Source organism: Emydura macquarii, unplaced genomic scaffold (assembly GCF_026122565.2).
Source record: "Emydura macquarii macquarii isolate MOO-44397 ecotype Brisbane River unplaced genomic scaffold, CSIRO-AGI_Emac_v2 contig_2897, whole genome shotgun sequence".
Taxonomy (NCBI): domain Eukaryota; kingdom Metazoa; phylum Chordata; order Testudines; family Chelidae; genus Emydura; species Emydura macquarii.
The window spans coordinates 27,308,304-27,330,631 of record NW_027133034.1 but is presented as its reverse complement, the minus strand read 5'-3'; the positions used below and the strand labels follow the sequence as shown (position 1 = coordinate 27,330,631).

Below are 22,328 nucleotides of genomic sequence, written 5' to 3'. Positions count from 1 at the left end.
TCCAGGCAGGATTGTCTGAGCTCTTTGCAGGGTTGTCATGTCTTCCCATATCCCACAAAAAGGTATTATGTTCGGAGCCCACAAAGTCGTGTCACTCTGATGTTGTGTTGCAGCATCTGATTTTAAGATATAATGCGGTAACTGTACACCAAAAAAAATCCCCCCAAAACCCTAAACCACAAGACATTCTGTTGTGATGTGCTAGACATTGTACCATGAAGTTGTGCCGATCAAATCTGTTCATTAGACACAGCTCTAAGAGGTAGTAATGCTAATTCTGGACAAAAGCAGTGCATTGTAACACTCTGTCATACATCTTAGGCTTCCCAAACATTTCAGGTGCATCCAAGTATATTGTGATAGATGATCAAGGAGAGACTTTGGCACAATGTACCATAAATATGGCTGCTACTTTTCCCTCTACCATTCTGGCTGAAAGAATATAACGGGGTAAACATGTTTAAAATAGACAAATCCTAGAGAATCTGTAAATAAGTCTAAGTAGGTACTTTGCATAATTTACTCATTTACAACACAATAGAAAGCTTGTCACTTGAGTGATGAAATGACAGACCTCCTGCTTGCATTACTGTAAGCTCCATGCAACCCTGACCAACTTTCCCTCCGACAGTGTTTCAATATTCAGCCTCAGCTCATGCTTTCAGATGCCAGTAGCCACATGCATCACTATTACAGCACCAGCCATGGTACCTGTTTATTAGGCTCATGCTTGGTAGCAGACTGGGAAGGGCAAGACTTCTAACGTGCTTCTGTCACCATGCAGCAATCAGCCCGGGCCTTCCAGCAGTCACACTAAGCAGACTGTGTTCCCATTAAACGAAATCTCAAACTTACAGCGATCTAAGCATTGGTACCTCAGCTGAACATATTCCATGCCTGTGTAATTAAACCATTTCTAAATGCCAAAATTAGAAGTAACTGCTGCATGAATCCTCCTGCATTTTTATTTTACCACAAGTGACTTGTCCTGAATGTCACTCTCTATGGAATTAAAATACAGTAAAGCAACGCAATACCCAACACACACAAAACTCCTATCGATAGTTAAAGGGCTGACAGTATTTTCATAATTTCCCCCTATTTTCTTAGGTTCATAGCGTATGGCCTGGAATCATCATGTGGATGAAAATTAACTTCCCCCAAACTGAAACATGATGCTAAGCGTGACAGAAAATTTTATTATCCACATTTTAAAAAAAAAGAAATCCATTTCAATATTTTTTAAATTCCAGGATTACAAACACAAAGTGCAGAGTAGTCGTGTCATTTTTCATTCTAACTACTGTGAAATGTGCAATGCCTTTTACACTACATCTACCCTCTAACGAGATAATCAATGTTAGACTTTAATAGACAGGCCATAGCAATAATCTGTTCTAGGGATACATTATGTTTTTATTTATTATTTTTGGTAAGGAAGGGGAAGAACAAACAAAGATACATATACAGATAATAATGGCAGAGTAAATAATAATAATTTTAAAATGTAAATATACATTTATCATCACATAATAGAAACTATGGATGGAAAAGACCTATTAGGTGAAGCCATCTAGTTCACACTCTGTGCAGGACTGTTCTCTACAGTGTTCTTTGTCCAAATGAAGACTTCACTATGAAGGCAGGAGTATGATGCCCACATTAATTTGCACAAAAGGGAGCTGCCTTCATTTTTAATATAGAGGTACAAGATGCTGACACTACAGATCCCATCATGCTGTGGGATTCATCTTGTTCTTAGATTAAAGGCTCCAAACTTTCGCTGAGTGGAATTCCATTTGGATGAAGAGTGTCTCCCTGTGGACGTATCTCAATACTAAAGATGAGGGTAGCTGGGGGCCACATTCTTGAACTCCAATGAGAAACATTTGGGCTTCAGGCTGCACACTGGCTACCTGACATAGACATTACAGCAGACATCACCATATCTTCTTACTTCTCATATGCTACCATGAAAGGCTTTATTCCCCCTCCCCTCCACTCCCTGAGAGTTGACCAAATAACTACTTCCTTCAGGGTATAAAAATACAGAGGAAGAAAGCATCAGGTAAAAACATTAAACAACAGTTTAACAAAAATGCTAGATACAGATTAAGTGCAGGGAAAATGGAAAGAAAAAGCAGCTTACTTCACCTTTCTAAACCAAATTTGCTATGACACACTTTGATGCCCACAAACACTGTCTCAGCATTACCCAGCCCAGTGAGTTATCGGCTCACTCTGGTTTTTTTAAACTGAAAGGATGTTTCAGATGGAGTGTGCAACAATTATTTTCTGACAATAAATAAAAAGCCTAACACACCAGATTTCATCTCTCTAAGCCGGGCACAGAAAGGCTGAATATTATTTATCTTGACTGAAGATATACTGACTCTAGCTAATGGACTTCAGCTACAACATCAGGGTTGCTTTCTCTCCCTTACTCTCTCTCTCTCTCCCAAGTCATTGCACAGCCACCATTTTTCACAATAATCTTTACTCGGTGACAGACATATTGTGAATAACAAAGAGCAAACAATGTTATAAAGACACAAGGAAAGTGTGGGCGTCTGCCAAAGCCACTTCAAGTTTTGTTTAAAAGAATCTTTGGCTTCATTGGGGGGGACAGAAAATGGGGAAAAGGAAGAGCAGAAAGTGGGGACCCGCCATCCTTTGCCCTGAGAGACACTACAAGCTGGTTTCAGCATGAATGATCTGAAGGACATCTTGTATAACGTGGAGGGTGATGTGGTGTTCTGCTGGTCAGCCCTATACAGTGAGTCTCATCTGAGAAGAGTAAAAGTATGCAAAAGGAGAGACTGCAACCGATTATGAAACTTAGTCTAGATGGTTCTTTCTATGTCTGGATTCTATCTGTCAACAGACTGTCCCTCTATTGGCCAATTTTTGTCCCTAGGTTTAAATGTGCCACTAGTATTCTTTGTTAAAATATTTTTCTTGATATTCATCCTAAAGTTTCCCTTTATTCATTTCACCATTAATTATTATTTATACCCTATTTCATTAGGTTAAATTCCACTCCCTCCTTGTTTTTTCTAATCTCCAAAAATCAGATTTATTTCACGCAACCCATAGTTGTTTCTTACCAAGGTGTACATATTTAGCTCTTTTAATATATTCTCGCATGTCAATTACTTCCAGTTATGAAATAAATGCCTCAGATCCTCCCTTTCTCCTCAGCCTTGTTTTGGAATCATATTCAAGTTTCTGACTGGAATTATTAAGGGCATAGCTTGGCAGAGAAGGAAAGCAGAAAAACAAGCAATGGATTCCTGAAGGGCTTGCACATGAACAGCATTTGCCCGGGGGGAGGGGTGGCAGGGGGGGGGGGGGGGCGGCACCCTGTTTCCAGCAAAGTTTTTAACCTAAGTGACTCAAACTTGGTTTCTGTAACAGACCACAAAGGTAACTTCCTTTACAGAACCCAGTTACCATACTTGGGAACATTTTTTGGCTCTTTAAAGTCTGATTTCCTGGATAGAAGGGAGGTGCTGGGAAACAATCATCAGACCAATAAAATTGTGAAGTGAGAGAGAAGATAAAAGAAAATACTTCAGCCTCAGGATGTTGGCACAAGAAGTAGGAGTAACTGCCTATAATGTGTAGGAACCTGCAATACAAGAAACATTAACAGTATCATCGTTTGCATTACACTTATTATACTCAGCTAGAGGATAAGACCAAATCCTAACCCCAGTGCTACAATAACGAAACCCCCAGAGCCTCAGGAACCTGCATGAGGTGGAGGTAATTCCAGTATCACAATATTTCAGGACGAGTACACCTGAATCAGCTACAACAATAAACTTGTCTAACAAGCTCTTATGACCCAAAACTTTTGCTTAAATGATGTTGTATTTTAATTTTAGGATGTCATCAGTTAATTCTTGTATCTTTATATATAAACAACGTTCCGCTGGCCTGAGCCCCCTCCGAACAACCCTCATCGGTAAGCACTAATTGTTTGGTGGTTTAGTCTATGTAACGCTTGATGCTGAATGAGAGTATGAGTAAACCATGTCTAATCGGTATCCTGTTTAAATGCTAAGTACTATTTCTAATTATTTGTTTAGCTCAGTTATTGAACTGCAGTATGTATCTTGATTTCATGTCACCCAGCAAATCAGAAGAGCATAAGAGGCAGGGCAAAACTGTATCTTCTAATCAGAACACAGAGCATGGCTTTTGGAATTGCCTTTTGTCTAGGAATCCAGTTCTTGTCTTCCCCTCTGCATCACTGAAGATCAGAGAAATTAATACTGTAGTCCTGATGGAAACGTGTAATTCTTGTATGTAGAGCTGACACACTACTGTAATATTCCAAAAAGGAGTGGGAAAGCAAGCAGCAGTAAGTAATTTACGATAAAATCCTTAAATTACAAACCCCCTTTTCCAAAGTCTTTTTGGGATTGCATCCACTGTGATTTAAAAAAAAAAAAAAAAAAATCTCTAAAAGAGAATAACAAAATTAATAAATTCTGGATAGTATGATGTATCTTGGGAATGTAGTCTTTTAGGAATGTATTCCCTGAGTAATCCTATTGACGAGGAGGACCACCACCTTGAATCAACTTTGGAAAAAGAAACATTTATACAATTGTACATGGTCAATATTTTTCAGTGTTCCCTCAGCTTCTCTTTTTGCCTGATGCAGCAGTTAAAACAAAATTAGAACTTTGTGAACGTTGGCTGTTTCTGTTCACATGGATTCCAACAAACTTCTTCTTCAGTGCTGACTCACATGGCTTTGTATCCTCTTTTCATTTTGCTTAAAGCTTCAAATTAATTTGAACCCCAAATGACAACTATCTTCTCATACTGTGTTTTACTTAAATTCCACGCACTGCCTATGGATTATAGTTTGGATTACAGTGGACCTCCAATGTTTTTGAATGACTCATAGTGGGTTGCACTTGAAGGAGACGGGAAGTCATTTTATCGATATGGGAAGAGAGTGGTTTTAATTTTTGTTCGTACTTGCAGCAGTTTGCAAAACTTATTCAGGGTGGCATGTCTGAAGAGATGCCAACAGGAATATATAGGGGTTGATGGGCCTGTTCCTGTGAAACCCAAAGCACAAAAATACGTCTGGTACAAGGCACTGGTTGTGGCTGATAGACAAAATGCCAGTTGCTTCCACTATGGCACAAAAGTGAGCTAGTTTTAGAGTGGGGGGACTTGTGGAAGAACTACAGATCTTCAGAAGCCAAAGGACCAAAGGACTTTTGCTAACAGCAGAGTGGTGAGTAAACGTAGATTAATCCCAACAGGCTCCATAGAGACTGAAGACATAGGGAGATGCAGTTTAGGAGACTGGCCCTAACTAGTGGGCAGCAACCAGAAATCCTAAATCCCCTAATGTGTGCTGATTTCAGAGGGCATGCCCAGCACTGGTACTCCAATTTCCTACAGTTACATACACAGCAATATTATCCTGTTTGGTGAAAAAGGAATACTCAACAGCTGCTAGTAAGTGTATTGTCTAGTCTCTCTCTGTGGATCCCCCACTTGATTATGTAAATAATACTTTTTTTAAAAAAAAGTACAGGAGATGAGAATTTATGTATGCCTCCATTTAAGGACCTACTGTACACAATCCATCAGATCAAATGGTAATGAGAAAGTAGTGGTAGAAGCAGCAGCAGAGCACAGATAGAGAGAACCCACCCAGCTCCCAAACTCTCAGCTGTTATAGACTACAATGAATTATAGTGACAGAACAAAAACAAGTAACAAGTGGGGGTGAAACAGGAGAGAGAAAGAGTAAACAAACATCTATGAATTATAGCCACTTATATAGCTGACAAATATGCCACCCAGCTGAGCTCTCTTTTTTTCCACTTTGTCTCTGAACACCGCCCCCCCATTACATAATTGAAGAAAAGTCAAAATATAAGTAAATACATATGTTCTGTGTCAAGATGACTGCTGGCACATACTGTAGAACACTCTGGGCAAGGCCCCAGTTCAAGAAGAATTCTGCACATGCAGTGTTTTCAGAAGACGATGTACATGCTGAAGTGGCCACAGATTTCATACACCACCATCATCATCTTGTCCATGTTCTCAATACTTTTCAAGAACTGACAAAACTCAGGCAGTGGGGAAAACAGGGAACTGGGACAAAACTGCCAACACACACAATGTGCATTGTACCACACTGGCCACAATGTTTGACAGCATGAACCGAGGTAAGGAGATGAGCTGTGAAGCCACTTGGCTATCACCCTATTCAGCTTGTACAGCCGTGCAGATTCAATATGATTTTTTTGAAGACTACAGGGAGGGTATTGTTGCCACAATCTACTGCTGACCCATTCAAAGTTTGCTTTACCAAAGCAGACCCAGGGAGTGCTCTTGACATTTGTAAGTCAGTGTCAGACCTCTAATAAACATATGTGTTATGAGATAAACTGTCCTGCTCCTAGGGCTGCTGAAGGAACACTGCACATTTGCTGGAATTGTTCTGGGGACAGCTTCTGTGGAGAAAAGCATGTGACTTAATACTATCAGTTAGCAGCACCTCATCCTGGTGCTTCTCATCCTCTGAGTGAGAAGGGCAATAAATGGACTGCCAGGGTTTACTGAGTAAGAAGGCCATGGAAGTTAGTCTCACCCAGATTTGTCTGGGGTTGTGCAGTTAATTCCTGACCCCAGTCTCACTTTTTCTAGGAGAAAGGGAGATTTGGGAACACAAAACACAATTAACTCGCAGAACTCATTGCCACAAAATACTACTCAGTCCAAGAGCTGAGCAGGATTCAAAAAAGATTTAAAGATTTATCTGGATAACCACTGTTATAGTAATATTAAAACAAAAAAAATAAGCAAGTGTTTTTGAAGGGTTATAAACCCTCCTCATGCTTCAGAGCACAAACCAACCTCTACACAACAGAGGTAAGTATGAAACTTCCTGAGTCCAGATGATCCCCTAGCGGTCACTGCAGTATTTCTTACCTCTTCCTCTGAAGCAGCTAGTGCTGACCACTGTCAGAGACATGATTCTGGACTGGATGGCCCACTGGCATCTCATCCATTATGGCAATCCCTGTGTCAGTACTTGATGGTGCAGCTACTATGCTTCTTGACCAAAGCCCTCACCAAGACAGTTTCAAATGAAAAGATGTGGAATCACCTCCGTCTGTAACCTTCATAGCATATGGGAGCAATGATACCTATTGCTGCTCCCTATCAACCTTCTATTTCTTTAAATCCTGTTCCATCTCCCACTTATCTTCCACTGTTTCTACCCCCTCTGGCTCATTTCCTTCTACTTGCAAGCATGTTCTTATTTCCTGTATACTGAAAAGACAACTTGCCATAAAATTTCTAGTCTATTCTGGTACCTATATCAGGCCCCTTACGGTAGGATCTGAACTACTGGCCTATTTCGCATCTCCAAAATCCTGGAACATAATGTTTACTCTCTTTGCTCCCCTCTAACTTTTGGTTTGATCAATCTCTTCAACCAGGCTTCCATCCCCTTCATTCTATCCAACAACTAATTGCTTCCTTTTACACAGATCTCAGGAAAATTTCTCTGTCCTATTCTTTCTTTCTAAACCGACCTTCTATCTCCTTTACTGTCCCTCCTCTTGTCCTGATTTTGGAGATATTATAGAGAACACTTGGGGTATATTCTTAGTGATCTCCTCTTCTTTCTCTAGATTCTCAGTAATCTTATCTCGTTCTACAGCTTCAAAGATCACTTCTTCTCTGATGATGGCCAAAACAGTAATTGCATCCTCAAACATGCCTCAGAATGTTATGCAATGATGGTAGTGGGGTTAATAAAGATATGACAGAGATATCTGGTCTGCGAAACATCTGAGACACTGACTGAGCTAAAACAAAGACTCCCTTTAGAGGAAAGGTGTATAGAAGATGGTTCAATATCAGTCTATTAGTGACTGATTATGCTATTCCCAGTGCTATTCCTCAACCCCTTTGGATATAGACTCTTAGTTAGCCACCTATTTAATATATGCCTGAAATCTACGACTGATGGACTTTTTACTCAGGTTAATGAGGAAGCGAGAGATTTTGGAGATGTTTTAGAGGAAGAAGTGGCAGGATCTGATGAGGACTTGGATGCTGGAGTGTACGGGGAAAGATCAAAAGATGATGTCAAGGAGGAGCATATGTCTGAACAAGTGAATGGTGATGTCAATAATGATTGAAGTGAAAGACAACAGAGAGGGACAAAAAGATGTTTTAGATATGCTCAGCTCAAGGTGATGGCAAGAGTGGCAGCGATAGATCACGGTCCCATCACAGCTTCTAATTTGACCGTCTATTCTCATCACCTGTACCAATAGCATTGACTTGAGGGGGAAAACAGAGGCGGGAGATGTAGTCCAGTTTCAGGGGACAATGGGGGGCATGAGGCACCTGAACTACAACATCTTTGAGGCAACGCAGCACTGTTTCTGAATGTAAATTTTTTACTTTTTTAAAAAATTATTTTATTTTTTGGTTGTCAGGTGTTTGCTTTCTGTGGAAAATTTCATTTTTTGCCATAAACATACTTTTTTATGAAAAATGTTGTTTAGTTGAAAATTCAATTTTCTGTTGAAAAATAGTTTTGATGGAAATTTTTTGGTCAGTCCTTATTCTCTGTTATTACATGTCCCCTTTCAGCCAGCCTAACTATTTGAAGGAGGTAGATAGCTGGTGGAGACTGCCCCACATAAAAACCCAGAGTAGAGAACTCCTCATCCAGTGCAAAGTTACCATAAAGGTCATATTCTGTCCCCCACACTCTATTCTGTCCACAGAGCTCTTTGTAGGGGAGTGTCCAGAAGTATTTATTTCTAGGAAGGGAGAGGGCATGGTGGAGGCACGCAACGATGCAGCTATTCTGGGCAAGCAGAGCAGTCTACTGGTGATAATGGGAAACTATGGGCCAGCCCAGAATTTGGGCTGCACCGTCCTGAGGGATGCAGGTCAGAACCACAGTCCATGTAATTTTTTTTTTTTATAAAATAAAAGTGGTCTTACCTACACTACTAATAGAGCGATAGATTATTGTCACTGGAAAACTAAAATAATTTTTATATAAATTTCCTTTCCTCTTTTTAGATGGTTTCTTTATTTTTTGAAATTCTCATAGCATGGACAATTAAATCAGAAAACTTAGTTTCAATGTTCCTTATCAGTTTCTTGTTAGCTTCACCTGCCAGTTCTCGTGAACTAACACAATGCTGTAATTTGGGTCATAATTACTGCAGTAGATGATTTTGCTTGAAAAACCCTATTTTGTTGGATTTTTTAAAATTTCATACAAACATTTATACTGATCTTACTTCAGGCTTATTAAAGCTTGTTTTTTCAGAACATTCTTGTATTGTTTGCATAGTTCTTAAGACTACCGAGGCTCAACAACCAAATATTTTACATTTATATAATGCTTTTCATTTGAGGATCTCAAAGCACTTTGCAAACAAACTATTAATGCTGGAATTTTTGCTGAAGGCAAACAAGTGATAATGGGAGCTAAGGAAAACTTTCCTGGTGAGCAGTTTATCCCGTAATTACCCACTGCAGGGTTTCTTGCTCTGCCCCCTGAATCAGTTGATGTTGGCCATTGTTGGAGACAGTACACTAGACTAAATGGGCCACTGAGCCGACCTGGTATGGCAATTCCTACATTGTTAACTCTAGATTATTCTCCATCTTTCGTCCTGCTTCCTTCTTTACTCAGACTGTGTATGTGCAAACACATGCAAATTTTGTTATTTTGCACATTGGAATTACAGAACTCAGCTAAACCCAGAAAAACTGTCATTGACACCTGGAAAAAAGGTTTGAAACAAACTCCTGAAATTCTGCCACTCAAATATTCATGCCTGTCTGGGTAGCAAGACATATTTTGTTCCAGTTTTGATTGCAGACTCATGAACCTAAAAAAAGTTTAGTGTGAATTGCAGCTATAGTTTCATTGCCATGGGTGATGCTGAATCAGTAGAGTTTCATGTTTGTGGTTAATAAAGCTCTAGTTATAATACTGTGTTTATGACATCACAGTCTGTGGCCATGGAAATAATAGTGGTGATATAAATTGAGCACTATGACTTCACTGCAGGACAGAATGCATGAAGCTGGGCTTTGGGAAGCAAACACACAGAATATGTGCAGAGATTTAAAATTAGTTTTATATAATATTGATAGATCACACGCTCAATGGATTAAGAACTGGCTAACACACTGTATTCTCAATAGGGATTCAGTATTGAATGGGGGTGATTCTAGAAGTGTTTTGCAGGGATTGGTAACAAAGCCCAACGGTATTCAGCCTTTTCAACAATGATCTGGAAGTAAATATAAAATCACTGCTGATAAAATTAGTGGATGATTCAAAGATTGGCAGACTGGTAAATAATGAAGAGGACAGGGCAGTTATTCAGGGCAATCTCTGTATGCAATCTCTCTGGATCGTTTGATAAGCTGGGCCCATTCAAATAAAATGCATTTTGATATAGCCAAATGTAAAGTTATATATCTAGGAATACCTACAAAATAGGCGACTGCATCCTGAGAAGCAGCGCCTCTGAAATGGACTTAGGTGGTACAGTGGACAAACAACTCAATATGAACTCTCAGTGTGATCTGTGGCTAAAAGGGCTAATGTAATCTTGGGATATATAAACACGGGAGTAGGCAAGTGATTTTATCTCCGTCTATGATACTGGTGAGACAGACACTGGAATACTGTGTACAGTTCTTGCATTCCTATCTTAAAAAGGATGCTGAAAAATTGGAGAAGGTACAGAAAGAGCCACACAAGGGATTTGAGGGCTGGAAAAATGCCTTACAGTGAGAGATTTAAAGAGCTCAACCTATTTCGTTTTTCAAAAAGAAGATAGAGAGGTGACTTGATTGCAGTGTTTAGTACCTTCACAAGGAGAAATACTTTGTACTTCTAGAAGAGAAAGGCATAACAAGTATCAATGGCTCTGAGCTGAAGTCAGACAAACTGAAGTTAGAAATCGGCACAAATTTTTAATAGTGAGGGTCATTGACTATTGCAACGAAACTACCAAGGGAAGTGGTAGATTCTCATTCTCTTGATGTCTGCAGATCAAGACTGGATGTCTTTCTAGAAGATACGGTTTAGCCCAGTGGTTCTCAATCTGTGGCCCATGGGCTGCTTGCAGCGCAATCAACACACAGCTGCGACCCATGTGACATCCTCAGGGCCATAGAGGTAGTGTATATATTGTGTGGATGCGGCCCACATACCACAGAGAGCTGCATATGTGGCCCACAATGGTAAATAGGTTGAGAACCAGTGGTTTAGCCAAATAAACTCTATACAGGGGTAACTGGCTGAAACTTAATGGCTTGTGATATATAGGTCAGACTAGATGATCTGATGGTCCCTGCTGCCCTTACACTCTATGAATATATATGACTGTATTTTTATATTTTGAGTCAGTTTAGAAATGGAAGGCATGTGAAAGGAGACAGTGTGACAGCATTTGAAGAGAAAGGTTCTATGTCTAAAGAAGACTAAATTAGAGAAAACAAGAGTTCAAGTTTTGCACATCTGCCTTCTTACCTGAAAGGACCATTTCTAAGGGTGAGAGGGTACCCTAGTTCAGCCCTTAGCTTCTCTACTGAACGTCAGTTGTAACGGTGATTGCAGATATATATGGACACCTGTTCATTAGAAACTGGATTGAGATCATCTCTTTTCTCACAGACCACTGAGCAGCTATTTGAGCTTTAGATCACTACTAATCTGAACTGGATTTGAACCTGACCTAAACGTTAAAGACTCTATATTCAATCAACTAAACCAGCAAGACCCCAGTTATTTATTTTAGCTTCAAACTAAACCAATTTAAATTTAATTATTTCTTGGCTAGTTTAACCTAGACCATCAAAACATAAAAAATTAACATCTTTGGCAAAAATATTTGTTATACTTTCTTAAAATTTTTTTCCACGGATGTCTGTGTTATAGTGTATGTTATTTTTAATCTCTCTTTCTCTGTTTGAAGACAACCACCAGGACCATTTTTCCAGGATCTTGAACCATCACTCACCTGTGACTTTGTCAATTTTTTTTCCAGCAGGTCCCGCTCCCTTTCTGTGTGCTGCAGACGTTTATTAAGCTCCACTATATCTCCCTTTAGTGATGCCAGGGCTGCTAAATGGAGCTGTAAGACAATCAAAATGTTTCCAGGTTAAATTTGCCTACCAAATGCACCACTCTTTTAATGTACTACTACTATAAAATAGTAGGAGGCACGTGTTCACAACTAGTGTGAAGTTTCACACTTCAGAACTTTTAAATCACAAAATGGGATATTAATCCCTATGCTGCTGAATGCTTTTTGCTGGAACACTCCTGATGAGGAGTGTATACTGTATAAAGAGAGAGAACACACAAATCACAAGGGTAAATGTAGCCTAGTGTAATGCAGGTGAAAGCCTGGATACATTAGGTTTTTTTTTAAACATGATCTCAGCAGATACCAGCTCAGAGACTTGTGTTACAAAAGAAGGCACAGTGTCCTTTAACCATTTGAGTGCTTTCTGACATAAGAGCCTGTGTCACCTTCCCACAGAGAACAATGGGGATATGGCAATCAAGGGTTCAAAACGTTACTTTGAGACTAATACAAATTCCACTTAGAGAGCTACCTCTATACAGCTGTCGGACATAATTGTTTCCTAGGTCTCATGTTAGTGAGCTTATTCAACTAAAATTTACTGAAGTTACAACTGAAAGACCTGACCGGCATTTATTTCCTACATAATTTATCTGGATTAAGCCATCATAGTAAAGGTAAAATCCTGTCCTTACAGTTCGTAGCTATCTGGTGGGTCCCAGAGATATTTTACAATTTTAAAATATGAATTCCAATACTCTTAGACGCTTTTGAATCTTCACTGTATGTCTGTTGTGTATCAGCATTAAGGGCACTTTACATTTCCCTTCTTTGTATAAATACGTAATTCCTCAATTAACAATATTGGAAATTAAAATGCTGCACACCCAGATATCAGAGAACATGCTACTAACAACTTAACTGAAGAATGGAGAAAACACCCAGAATGGGAAAGAACAGTAGAAACCGAACCAATGAACCGAACTGAACTGGACGAGAGATGGAACGCAAGGCATATCCCATGCTTACCCGATGTCAAATGGAAATTTATGATCAGCCAGAAAAATTGTGACAAACGGGCAATCTAGGCAGAATCAATGTCAATTTTTAATTAAAAAATAAAACTGAAAAATCTTTCACTCTCTCTTGCACTCCTGATCACCTCGTTCATAGCTCAAGTGAATCTACCACTGACACAATCAAATATTTCATTGATTGTTAGTACAACAAAAAAGTTCAAAGAACATACTGGGAAGTCTTCCTCTGTAGTAGTGAAGAAATTATTCTGACTTATATTGGGTGAGAAAAGAAAACTGATCTTTCACACTAGACAGTGTAATAAGGCAAACACTGCTAAATTGCCAAGACTTCAGCTGTTAGACAAACTCCCTCCTCTCTCTAGTCTTCCAGCCAGATTCCTTTCAATTTCTCACTCAGGCTGATATTTCATTGGGTGGGTTTGTGTACGTTATTTTTATTGTTCTAACTCAATTCAAACTGCTAACAAGTCTGATTTTAATATCACTAGCTCTACAATGCTGGATGCCAGCCAGTCTGTAGCTGCTGTGATGTACAGAAATCTGAGAGAAGTTTTAATTCTGCAAAGAAAAGACTAAATGATTTGGCAACAGTTCTCTTTATATTCAGTATCGTTACTGTTGCAAAACTGGTTTCAAAACTAAGTATTTTTGAGACAATTTCTTAGCTGTAAACACTGCAGTTTTAATTCTAGAGTAACTGGTTTGGGTCAGAAGCTGAGTTGACTCATTTGATAGATGGATGTCATAGTGTTTAAAGCCAGAAGCATCATCTAGTCTGACCTTCGGTGTATCTCTTCATTGTTTGTGTTCAAAGGCATTTTTATTATGTTAGTTACAAAAGTGTCGGATTTACATGCAGTTACTTAAATTTAAATATCTTTTCTTTCCTTGTTTTAGTGTTGCAAATGGATTTAGTGCTCGTTGAACTGAGGAACTAACAACATTTAAGCAAGGCCCACTACGGATCTGTTATCCAACATTCTTCCACGTATTTATGCCAGTGCACCTCAACTGTGCCCTGAGTCTCCCTATACAGGTGAAGGCTTGCGGCCCTGGTCTAATCATGGTGAGCTATGTGCTAGTTTTATGATGTAAACAAAAAGAGATTCAAATGAAACCACCAAACTTATTTTCACGGACGTAAGCAGATTTGAATTCTGGTCTCCAGGAAAGCTAGTGAATTTGCCAACTGTGCCACCTGGCGTCCTCAGTAGCAGCTTTTTTTTTATTGTCCTTTAATGTCTCACAATTTACCGCAAGCCCTCACAGTCTCCTCTTTTCAAACCATTTGTCCTTGATTAAACTCTTCCCCTACTACAATTCCATAGGCATGAGTCTGCTCTCACTTACACCATGACTGGAAGTTGGGATGGGGGAGACTGGGACTGAGAACTAGCAGAGCCAGCGGAAGGAGGTGAGCGGGGAGACAGATCTGATGAGAAGTGGGGGTGAGAACAAACTGACTGGGCAAAGACACTGGTACAAGGAGATGGCCTCTCTCTCTTTCACTCACTCACTCACTCACACACCTTGGACAAGGAGCCTGGGGAGTGAGACTGGGACTGAGAGCCAGTGAGGACAGGAAACATGTATTGTGATGCAGGAAGGCCAGGGTGGTAAGAGAGATCCATGGAGAAGCTGTGGTGGCAGGTGGAAGAGGGGATAGGGGCATAAATGGGACTGGCTAGGCAACGAGACTAACGGCAAGGAGCTGGCAGGGAGGGGGACTGGAAAAGATGGACAGGAAGACTGTGAGTCTGGAGAAGTGAGACAAGGAATTGATGGACAAGGAGACTAGGACTAGGATCAGAAGCCTAAGGAATAGACACTAAGCCTAGCTAGGTGAGGAGAATGGGACTGGGACAAAAGAATTGGCAGTGGGGAAGAGAAAAGACTAGAACAGGTGAAAGGGGTAGAACAGGCATAAAGGAGCCATGCTTGTGGGGAATGGGAAGAAGAGCCTATGCCCAGTGGAGCACATTCTGCTTCACTGCCTAGAACAGAATCTAAGATTCCTTAGTTTCGTCATTCTTCTGCTGTCAGCAAATATCTGTGGTATCCACTGGCAAAGTATTACACACACACACACACACACACACACACACACACGCCCAGTGCTGGTCCACATAGAGGATGACAACCTACTGTTGCTATCAATTACTCTGGTAGCTCAAGTGGCAGAGGTTTGTGTGGTAGATCTAAAGATCCCGTGGAAAAAAAAGTATCTGATAATGCAATTAAACACTGTATCATTGCGGATATGCTGCACAGGCAACCTTAATTCAGCCATTTCCTAACTTTGAGTGTTTGACTTTGTGTAGGCCTTGCATGAACAATGGAAGAAAACAGTAGTAAGGAAACAGAGGCTAACAATGGACAAATTTAAGAGTGGCCTTGAAAATAACATGCTGTTAGTTGATAAAAAAAAAAAAAACAACAGTAAGACTAATGTGTGATAACCATGCAGCTGCAGCTTTGCATACTAGGATATTTTGCAGCTCATGATCTGCACAGGGATTGGTTCCAGAAATTAGTAGATCAACCATAAAGTGCATGATACGATGTATTAACCAACTGTGTTAAGTGTATATATAGCTGATTCATGATTACATACATTGGATATGCCCTGTACCTACCCTTTATGCTTAAGCCTGTTCAGCTCAAGTGTAGTTTGACTGAAACCTCAGTGATGACTCTGGAGTTGAACTGATTGCTTGGATTCCAGAGAACTAGATAAAGTCTTTTCCCAGAACTGGGCAAGGAGCTCTGGATAAGACAAGTGGAAAAAATCTCAGAGGGAATCCCAACACTTTGCAACCTTTAATGTTCTTTTAACTAACACTAACACGCACACTATATCAGGGCTCGACAAATTTGTTCTGGAGCTAGGAGCCATCCCAAAAGTTAAGGAGCCAGGCAATGTGGGCCCAGCGGCGGGGTGCTCTGGCCAGAGCCCAGCAGCTGCTCTCCCCTCCCAGCCCTGCCCCTTCTCCCCACCCCTCTCCTACAATGTGGGCCCAGCAGCACCCTGGCTGGAGCGCGGCAGCCGCAGCGCTCTCCCCTCCCGGCCCTGACACATGGGTGCAGTGGTGCCCTGGCCGGAGCATGGCGGCCGCTCCCTCTGAAAAATCTAGGCATCAGAACTAAATTTCTAGGCACCATGGCGACCTGGCACCCATGGTTTGTCGAGCCCTGAACTATATATATTATATACATAAGCACTATGTTATATTTTCTACATTATGCATTCCAGACACTCTTGCTATAGCAATGGTCACCTCTAAACATTTCTTATCTATAAACTTTTTTCTCTTTAATATTATGTTATTGGCTCATAGAATTAGCTCTCAAGTAATACACAAACTAACACCACACACACTTGACAAAAAAGTGATGGTTTTTTGGTTTTTTCTTTTTTTTTTTTTTTTTAGAAGTCTTTTTTGGTTTTTTGACTAGCGCTACTACACAGTACAATAAAGGACATCTGTTTCATACTACTATTTAACATACATTATATCCTCCCAAACACCGCCTTCTCTCCAGAGCTCAAATAATAGCTACAATTCTCTAAATTATATAAAACCAATATCACACAGTCAAATAAACATCTCTCCCTTTTGTACAATATACTTCAATGACCACCAGCTGTGGTCCTAATTAAATACCAGGCCAACAATGCTCACACACTGAGCTGCAGTATAAAAGGACACTCAATTTAAAAATCACATTTAAATTCCCCAAATTTCCTTACCTTTGTTAATAACACCTAAAAGTATCAATAGTGAAAGAATACTACATATTTCACCATTGTGCTTTGTTTACTTTTTTTAAGTAATTCATTGTGAGTAATAAAAATAGTTTTGTGTTTATTTCTTAGTCAGTTGTTCTCTATCTCAATGCAGCAATGTTATGAATGTTGTAAAAACATTTCTATTAATGCTAGGTTTTGTAAAACTTTGTTTTGGTTTTTTTAAAAGCTTTATGTTTATGATGTTTATAAAACTCAAATTTTGGACTTCCTTTAACCAAAGAAACCACATTTCCTTATAAAATTTAGTTTTATTAGTACTTAGTATTATACAAAGCCAACTGTATACCAAAAAAGGAAGAAAAAAACCCCCAAGATACTAATGTGCCATGCCAAACAGCATGACATTATCCAGCCAAACAGGACTAGCACAAGGTTAAACAACTATTAGGGCTTACATACATATTAATATTCTGATTCTGCATTTACCTCACATTGTTTCGTCTTACAGTAGTAGGTACAGTACAGTAACAATTTACAATTTGCCAACTAATTTGTAAGCATGGTCACTGCAAACAAGCAGCTTTTATCTGTCGTAGTCAATTGCAGGAATCAGCTTTCCTCTTCACCTCAACAACTGATTTACATCTATAAAAACTGCTGTATTGGAAGCAAGGTATGTGGACGAAACGCACAGCTAATCTCTATTTTGCCCCATCAAAAATTAGGGTGTCATCTTCCCATCTCCCAACCAGCTCTTTGGCAGTCTTGCAGTTCCACAAACACAAGATTCAGGACAGTACTACATAAGGGTCTTAGCCACAATGGACATATTTAAAATTCTGGTTAGGAAAAAAGGCCCAGCAATGAGAGGAGTTCCCAGCACGCTCAAATCCAAATGTTAAAGTGGACAGAGGTAAGACACTATAAATAAAACATTTAACATTTTAGGTGTTTAGTAAATCACAGACTAAACTTGTTCAGGCTGTCAAATGTATGCCCTGTTTCAATGCTAGAGGGTTCTGAAGTGTCTTCAGCCTCAAATCTACACCTCTCAAATTTAAAAGGAGCAAGGTCTAACAGTTTAACCTCCAAATTTTAAATGTGTTTGAATGGTGGGTCCAGGACAGTTTTTTTTCTCCCCACACATTATATGTTTAAACAGTGTCTAGCACAATCAGTTCCTGATTCACACTGAGGCCTCTAGATACTATTGCAATAGAAATCATTCATCATTATTCATCATCAAAGTGAAAACGGTCAGTGTAAATATATGTTCTTATTACTGTTTCTCTTGTCCATCCTTTCCTTATTACTGTTTGTTACATACACTTGACCATCTTTTCTTAATTAGACTATGCTCTTTGGGGCAGAGACTGTCTTCCACTTTCTGTTTGTATAGCACATGGCAGAGTCAGGTCCCCTCTAGAAGGCACTGTAATGCAAATTAACATCAACAGGAAGCTGAGTGAAAAGCTAAAATGAACAAAAGGATAAATGGTGAAAACAACATTTTTATTTTTAGAATTTTCAGTTTAAATAAGTCCCAAGGTATTAGTGGTACAAAGAGACATTATTATTTTAATCATTACAGTGTCCCTTTAAGAGAAACCAATTTTCAATAAATAAGAACCGATTTATTTGCATAGGAAGTTATAGTGGTAATTTTGTGGTACCCAGTAGTAACAGGATATGAAAACTGGGGAGGCAGATGGAAAAGAATGGAGGCAGTCAAGTGGGATATACGACTTTCTCCTTGGTGAACAATGACAGACAAGGGGAGAGTTACTGATACACAGACTGAAATCAGACACTTAAAGCTCAAGGTGGGCTGCATCTTAATGACACAAAATTAGAAAACATATTGAAAACACAGCAGCTTATAACAATTAAGTCTGTATAATGAGACATCATGAATCTTTTAGTGTGCACTAAATACTGATTCAAGCCCTTAGGCTGTAACTCCCAGGGAGAATTACATGAGCACAACTAAAAGAGTTCTCTGACAAGGCCTCCATTGTTCATAAATTTTTATATTGATCTAATTTAGTAGGTATTGAATTCTCCCATTCAACGGAAACAAGTGCATTTAATGGTAAAGCATCCAATCAATCCAACAGAGTAGGCAAGGCCAACATAATTTACTATAATAACTGAAATGGCTCAGAATAGCCCCCTCACTTTCTCAACCAGTGCCCAAGGAAAGCAGAATTCTTCCTGTAAAAGAATTAGAGTCACAGGATCAATGTATACTATGCCGTGTCTCTTAGTTTAGAAGCCATGGTTTCTTTTACATTTGATTACATAGGCACAAGCATGTGACTCAAGCATACAGAAGCCACACACACAATATCCTTCTATTTTTCCAGCCACCTTTGCTCTTGTGTGTCTGAAGGGCAATGCTAATTAGAATTATCCACTTGAGCATAGGATTCTTGTAAGTTTCAATGTGCCATTAGCTTACAAGAATGGAGCAAGAAAACAGAGTAAAAGGAACCACAAAGCTGGGAGATCTACCATAATTTCAGATCTATTATCCTCTCTACCTGCGCCTAGGCTACAGTTAGCTACAGAATGGATCTACTGCCTGGCAGTCTCCAACAGGAGTAGAGCACCGTCCCTCCCCTCCTCTATTTACAAATTGTTACCAAATTCTCTTTTTTGTTTTTTTTAAAAAAAGAGAGAGTAAAATAAGATTGCTGCATATGTACTTGGCATCTGCTGGCTCTACCTAAAGCTGAGTGCCAAGCCTGGATTGAATGTGTTTAAATGATAGTGTCCACCACTGAAAAGGCGGCTTTTGCAAATGCAGTGCACAACGGTACCCTAGTATAGGGGAAAACTGCAACATGTTAGCTACCACTCTGTGATCACTGCTAGCAGATATCAACTTTTCAACGGTGACCACTGCATATCATAACTTAGAGAAGTCGTGTGGTCCAGAACGATAAGAACAAACTTGGGAAAGACCAACTCCTGAATTCTAATCCAGACTCTTTTGTGACTTTGGGTAAATTACTTCATGTCTTAACTTCCCCATTAGTAAAACTGTGGAAAGAGGATACCTACTTCCTTGTCACACAGAGGTGAGGTAAATACTAGTTAATAACTTGTTTTTTGTGCATTGTCCTTTACGAACTGCTCTCTGAAAGTATTATTAGCATTATTAGATCTGCAGATAGACAGGTTTAAACATATTTAACAATTACTGAAAGTCAAACAGCAAGGACAGATGGGATTTCAATCTATAAAAATGGAGCTACTGAGCTTGATAACAGGAAGTCACCATTGTGCCTGTGCAGATGAGTACTAATATCTGCTAGGTCCTGGGCTGAAACTTAGCAAATAATGTAATGACTACAGCGATTTATGGGCATGACTCAAAGCCCGATTAAGTCATGTAAAGACAGACTTCTGTTGACTTCAACAGACTGTGGATCAGGGCTTTTCGTCGCAGAATGAAGACCACAAACTATAGAAATCATAATCACACAGGAATGCCTAATATAAAGCTACCCACATATGCAATGTATAATTTGCCATTTTACACATTTTGAAACAATTATTTATCTTGCCATACTTTATCACTGAACTACTGATTTACACTTCTCTTTTCCCCAACCTGGAATCACCCTGACAAACTCCTGTATAAGAATAGCTATGCTAATGACATAATTTTGTTATTTTCAATTGTGCAGGACCTGGCTCTGCTGTACCAAACACAAAAGGGAGGCTATGTACATCCCTCTGCATATGATATTTGAGGTATGGAAAGAGCTGTTTTTTTTTTTCTCCTATCTGTCCTTTCGTCTCCCATTCCCCTCTGCTACAATATTATGGCACATAATTTTTAAACCTGTGACATGTCAAATGAGCCTCAAAAGCATCAGGATCTAGAGGGGAAATGCACAGACTGTATCTTCATTCCGTTTAAAAAAAACAAAAAAAAAACTCTATTGTGTCATTTAAACTTTGCATTATCTGGACATAGACCATTACCACCTAATCACCTTAACTGTTTATTGCTCCCTTTCTCCTGCTGATCAAATATCCAAATAAAAATACATCTCCACTCCAAAAATCCAAGAAATTTTTTATCTCAAATTTCTACAGCACTAATTTGAAATCCTAGGAACTTTTTGAGGCAAGGCACTGAGGGTGGTGTTTGATACTGGAAAATGCAAAATGTAGTTGGAATGCCATCTAGGAGCTGAAGAAGCAGCAAGAAGACTACAAATGGTGGTTAAAACATTTGTGTAGCATTTCCTGCTCCCCTTCAAAGATGGTACAAAGTGCCACGCAAAAATGGTTAAAAACCATACTCACCAAGAGGAAAAAAGCATTCTGCAATGTGAATTTCTATGGGGGAGTTGTGCATGACATGTCACTGAGATAATGAAAAGCACATTTAACACACCAATAAAGGAATCTGACCTTGTCAGGATTTAGAATGTAGGGATTTAATATTTAGGATTTTGCAATTATCAGGATTTTGTCATTTGTGCATTTTATTAGACCCTGCAGATAAAACAGGATAGTACATCTATCCCCACCCCATATCTGCCCCCCAACTGCAACTGTGCATATGTGGAGAGAGAGCATGGACAAGGCGTGGGAAGGGCTGGCACTAGTCTGCTATCATGGCTGATGATCTTCAACATTAATGGATAGCTGGACAGTACAATAAAGTACATAGCAAGAATTTAAGACAAATTACAGTCAGGATATGTACAACTTGGTCACATCTGAGGAAAAAGATTTGAAAACAAAAATATTCCAACATAAAGCTAGGGAATTTTTAACACAAAGGAATTTTTTATCTGTAATTTGCGAGTAGCCATTTGTCATATGTAAAATTCCTGGTGTTTGTGGTGTTACCTATATTTCATCACTACAACAAAAGGCTACAGAACTATTTGCCCATCAACATTTATTTAAAGTGATTGACATACAAATGAATAGCTCTCTCAACTCTTTTCACGCTCTTACACTTATTTTTATAGCTCTTTTTCTACATGATACTCCACAGAGGTGCATTTTCACGGCCCAAGTGATGAAATGAATGTAATCAAAGTCCATTTCAGCGAGTGCACTGACAAGACTGGAATGGAAAAACCTACAAGAACAATCATCTTCTAGAATTAGCGAGACAACAGCTCAATATTCCCTAAAACAATCTCAGTTGTATAATCCCTAGGGCATAAACCTGAAATACCACAGCCAATTGGCCTTTTAAGTAATTATCTAAGGACAAGCCAAAATCACTCAAAAATGCTTCCTGTATTGTTGCAGGTTTCTAGAAAAACACCCCAAGATTCAACATTCATGAAACAATTGTTCTATGTTAGTCCCCAAAAGCACAAAAACTACTAGTATATCAAATGACATATGAAACACACA

At 39.3% G+C, this 22,328-nt stretch overlaps 1 protein-coding gene across 3 annotated transcripts in view; it reads right to left on the bottom strand.

Annotated features, from left to right (window-relative positions):
- The window catches only part of MCC (MCC regulator of WNT signaling pathway), a 220,996-nt gene that overhangs the window by 82,607 nt on the left and 116,061 nt on the right, over positions 1-22,328 (bottom strand). For 2 of the 3 annotated variants that reach the window (XM_067568940.1, XM_067568941.1), the window contains exon 2: positions 12,072-12,185. In XM_067568940.1, the coding sequence (XP_067425041.1) occupies positions 12,072-12,185 (114 nt within the window). Of the gene's footprint in view, positions 1-12,071; positions 12,186-15,816; positions 15,947-22,328 lie in introns of all 3 variants that reach the window. The other variant, XM_067568942.1, reaches the window with a different exon arrangement.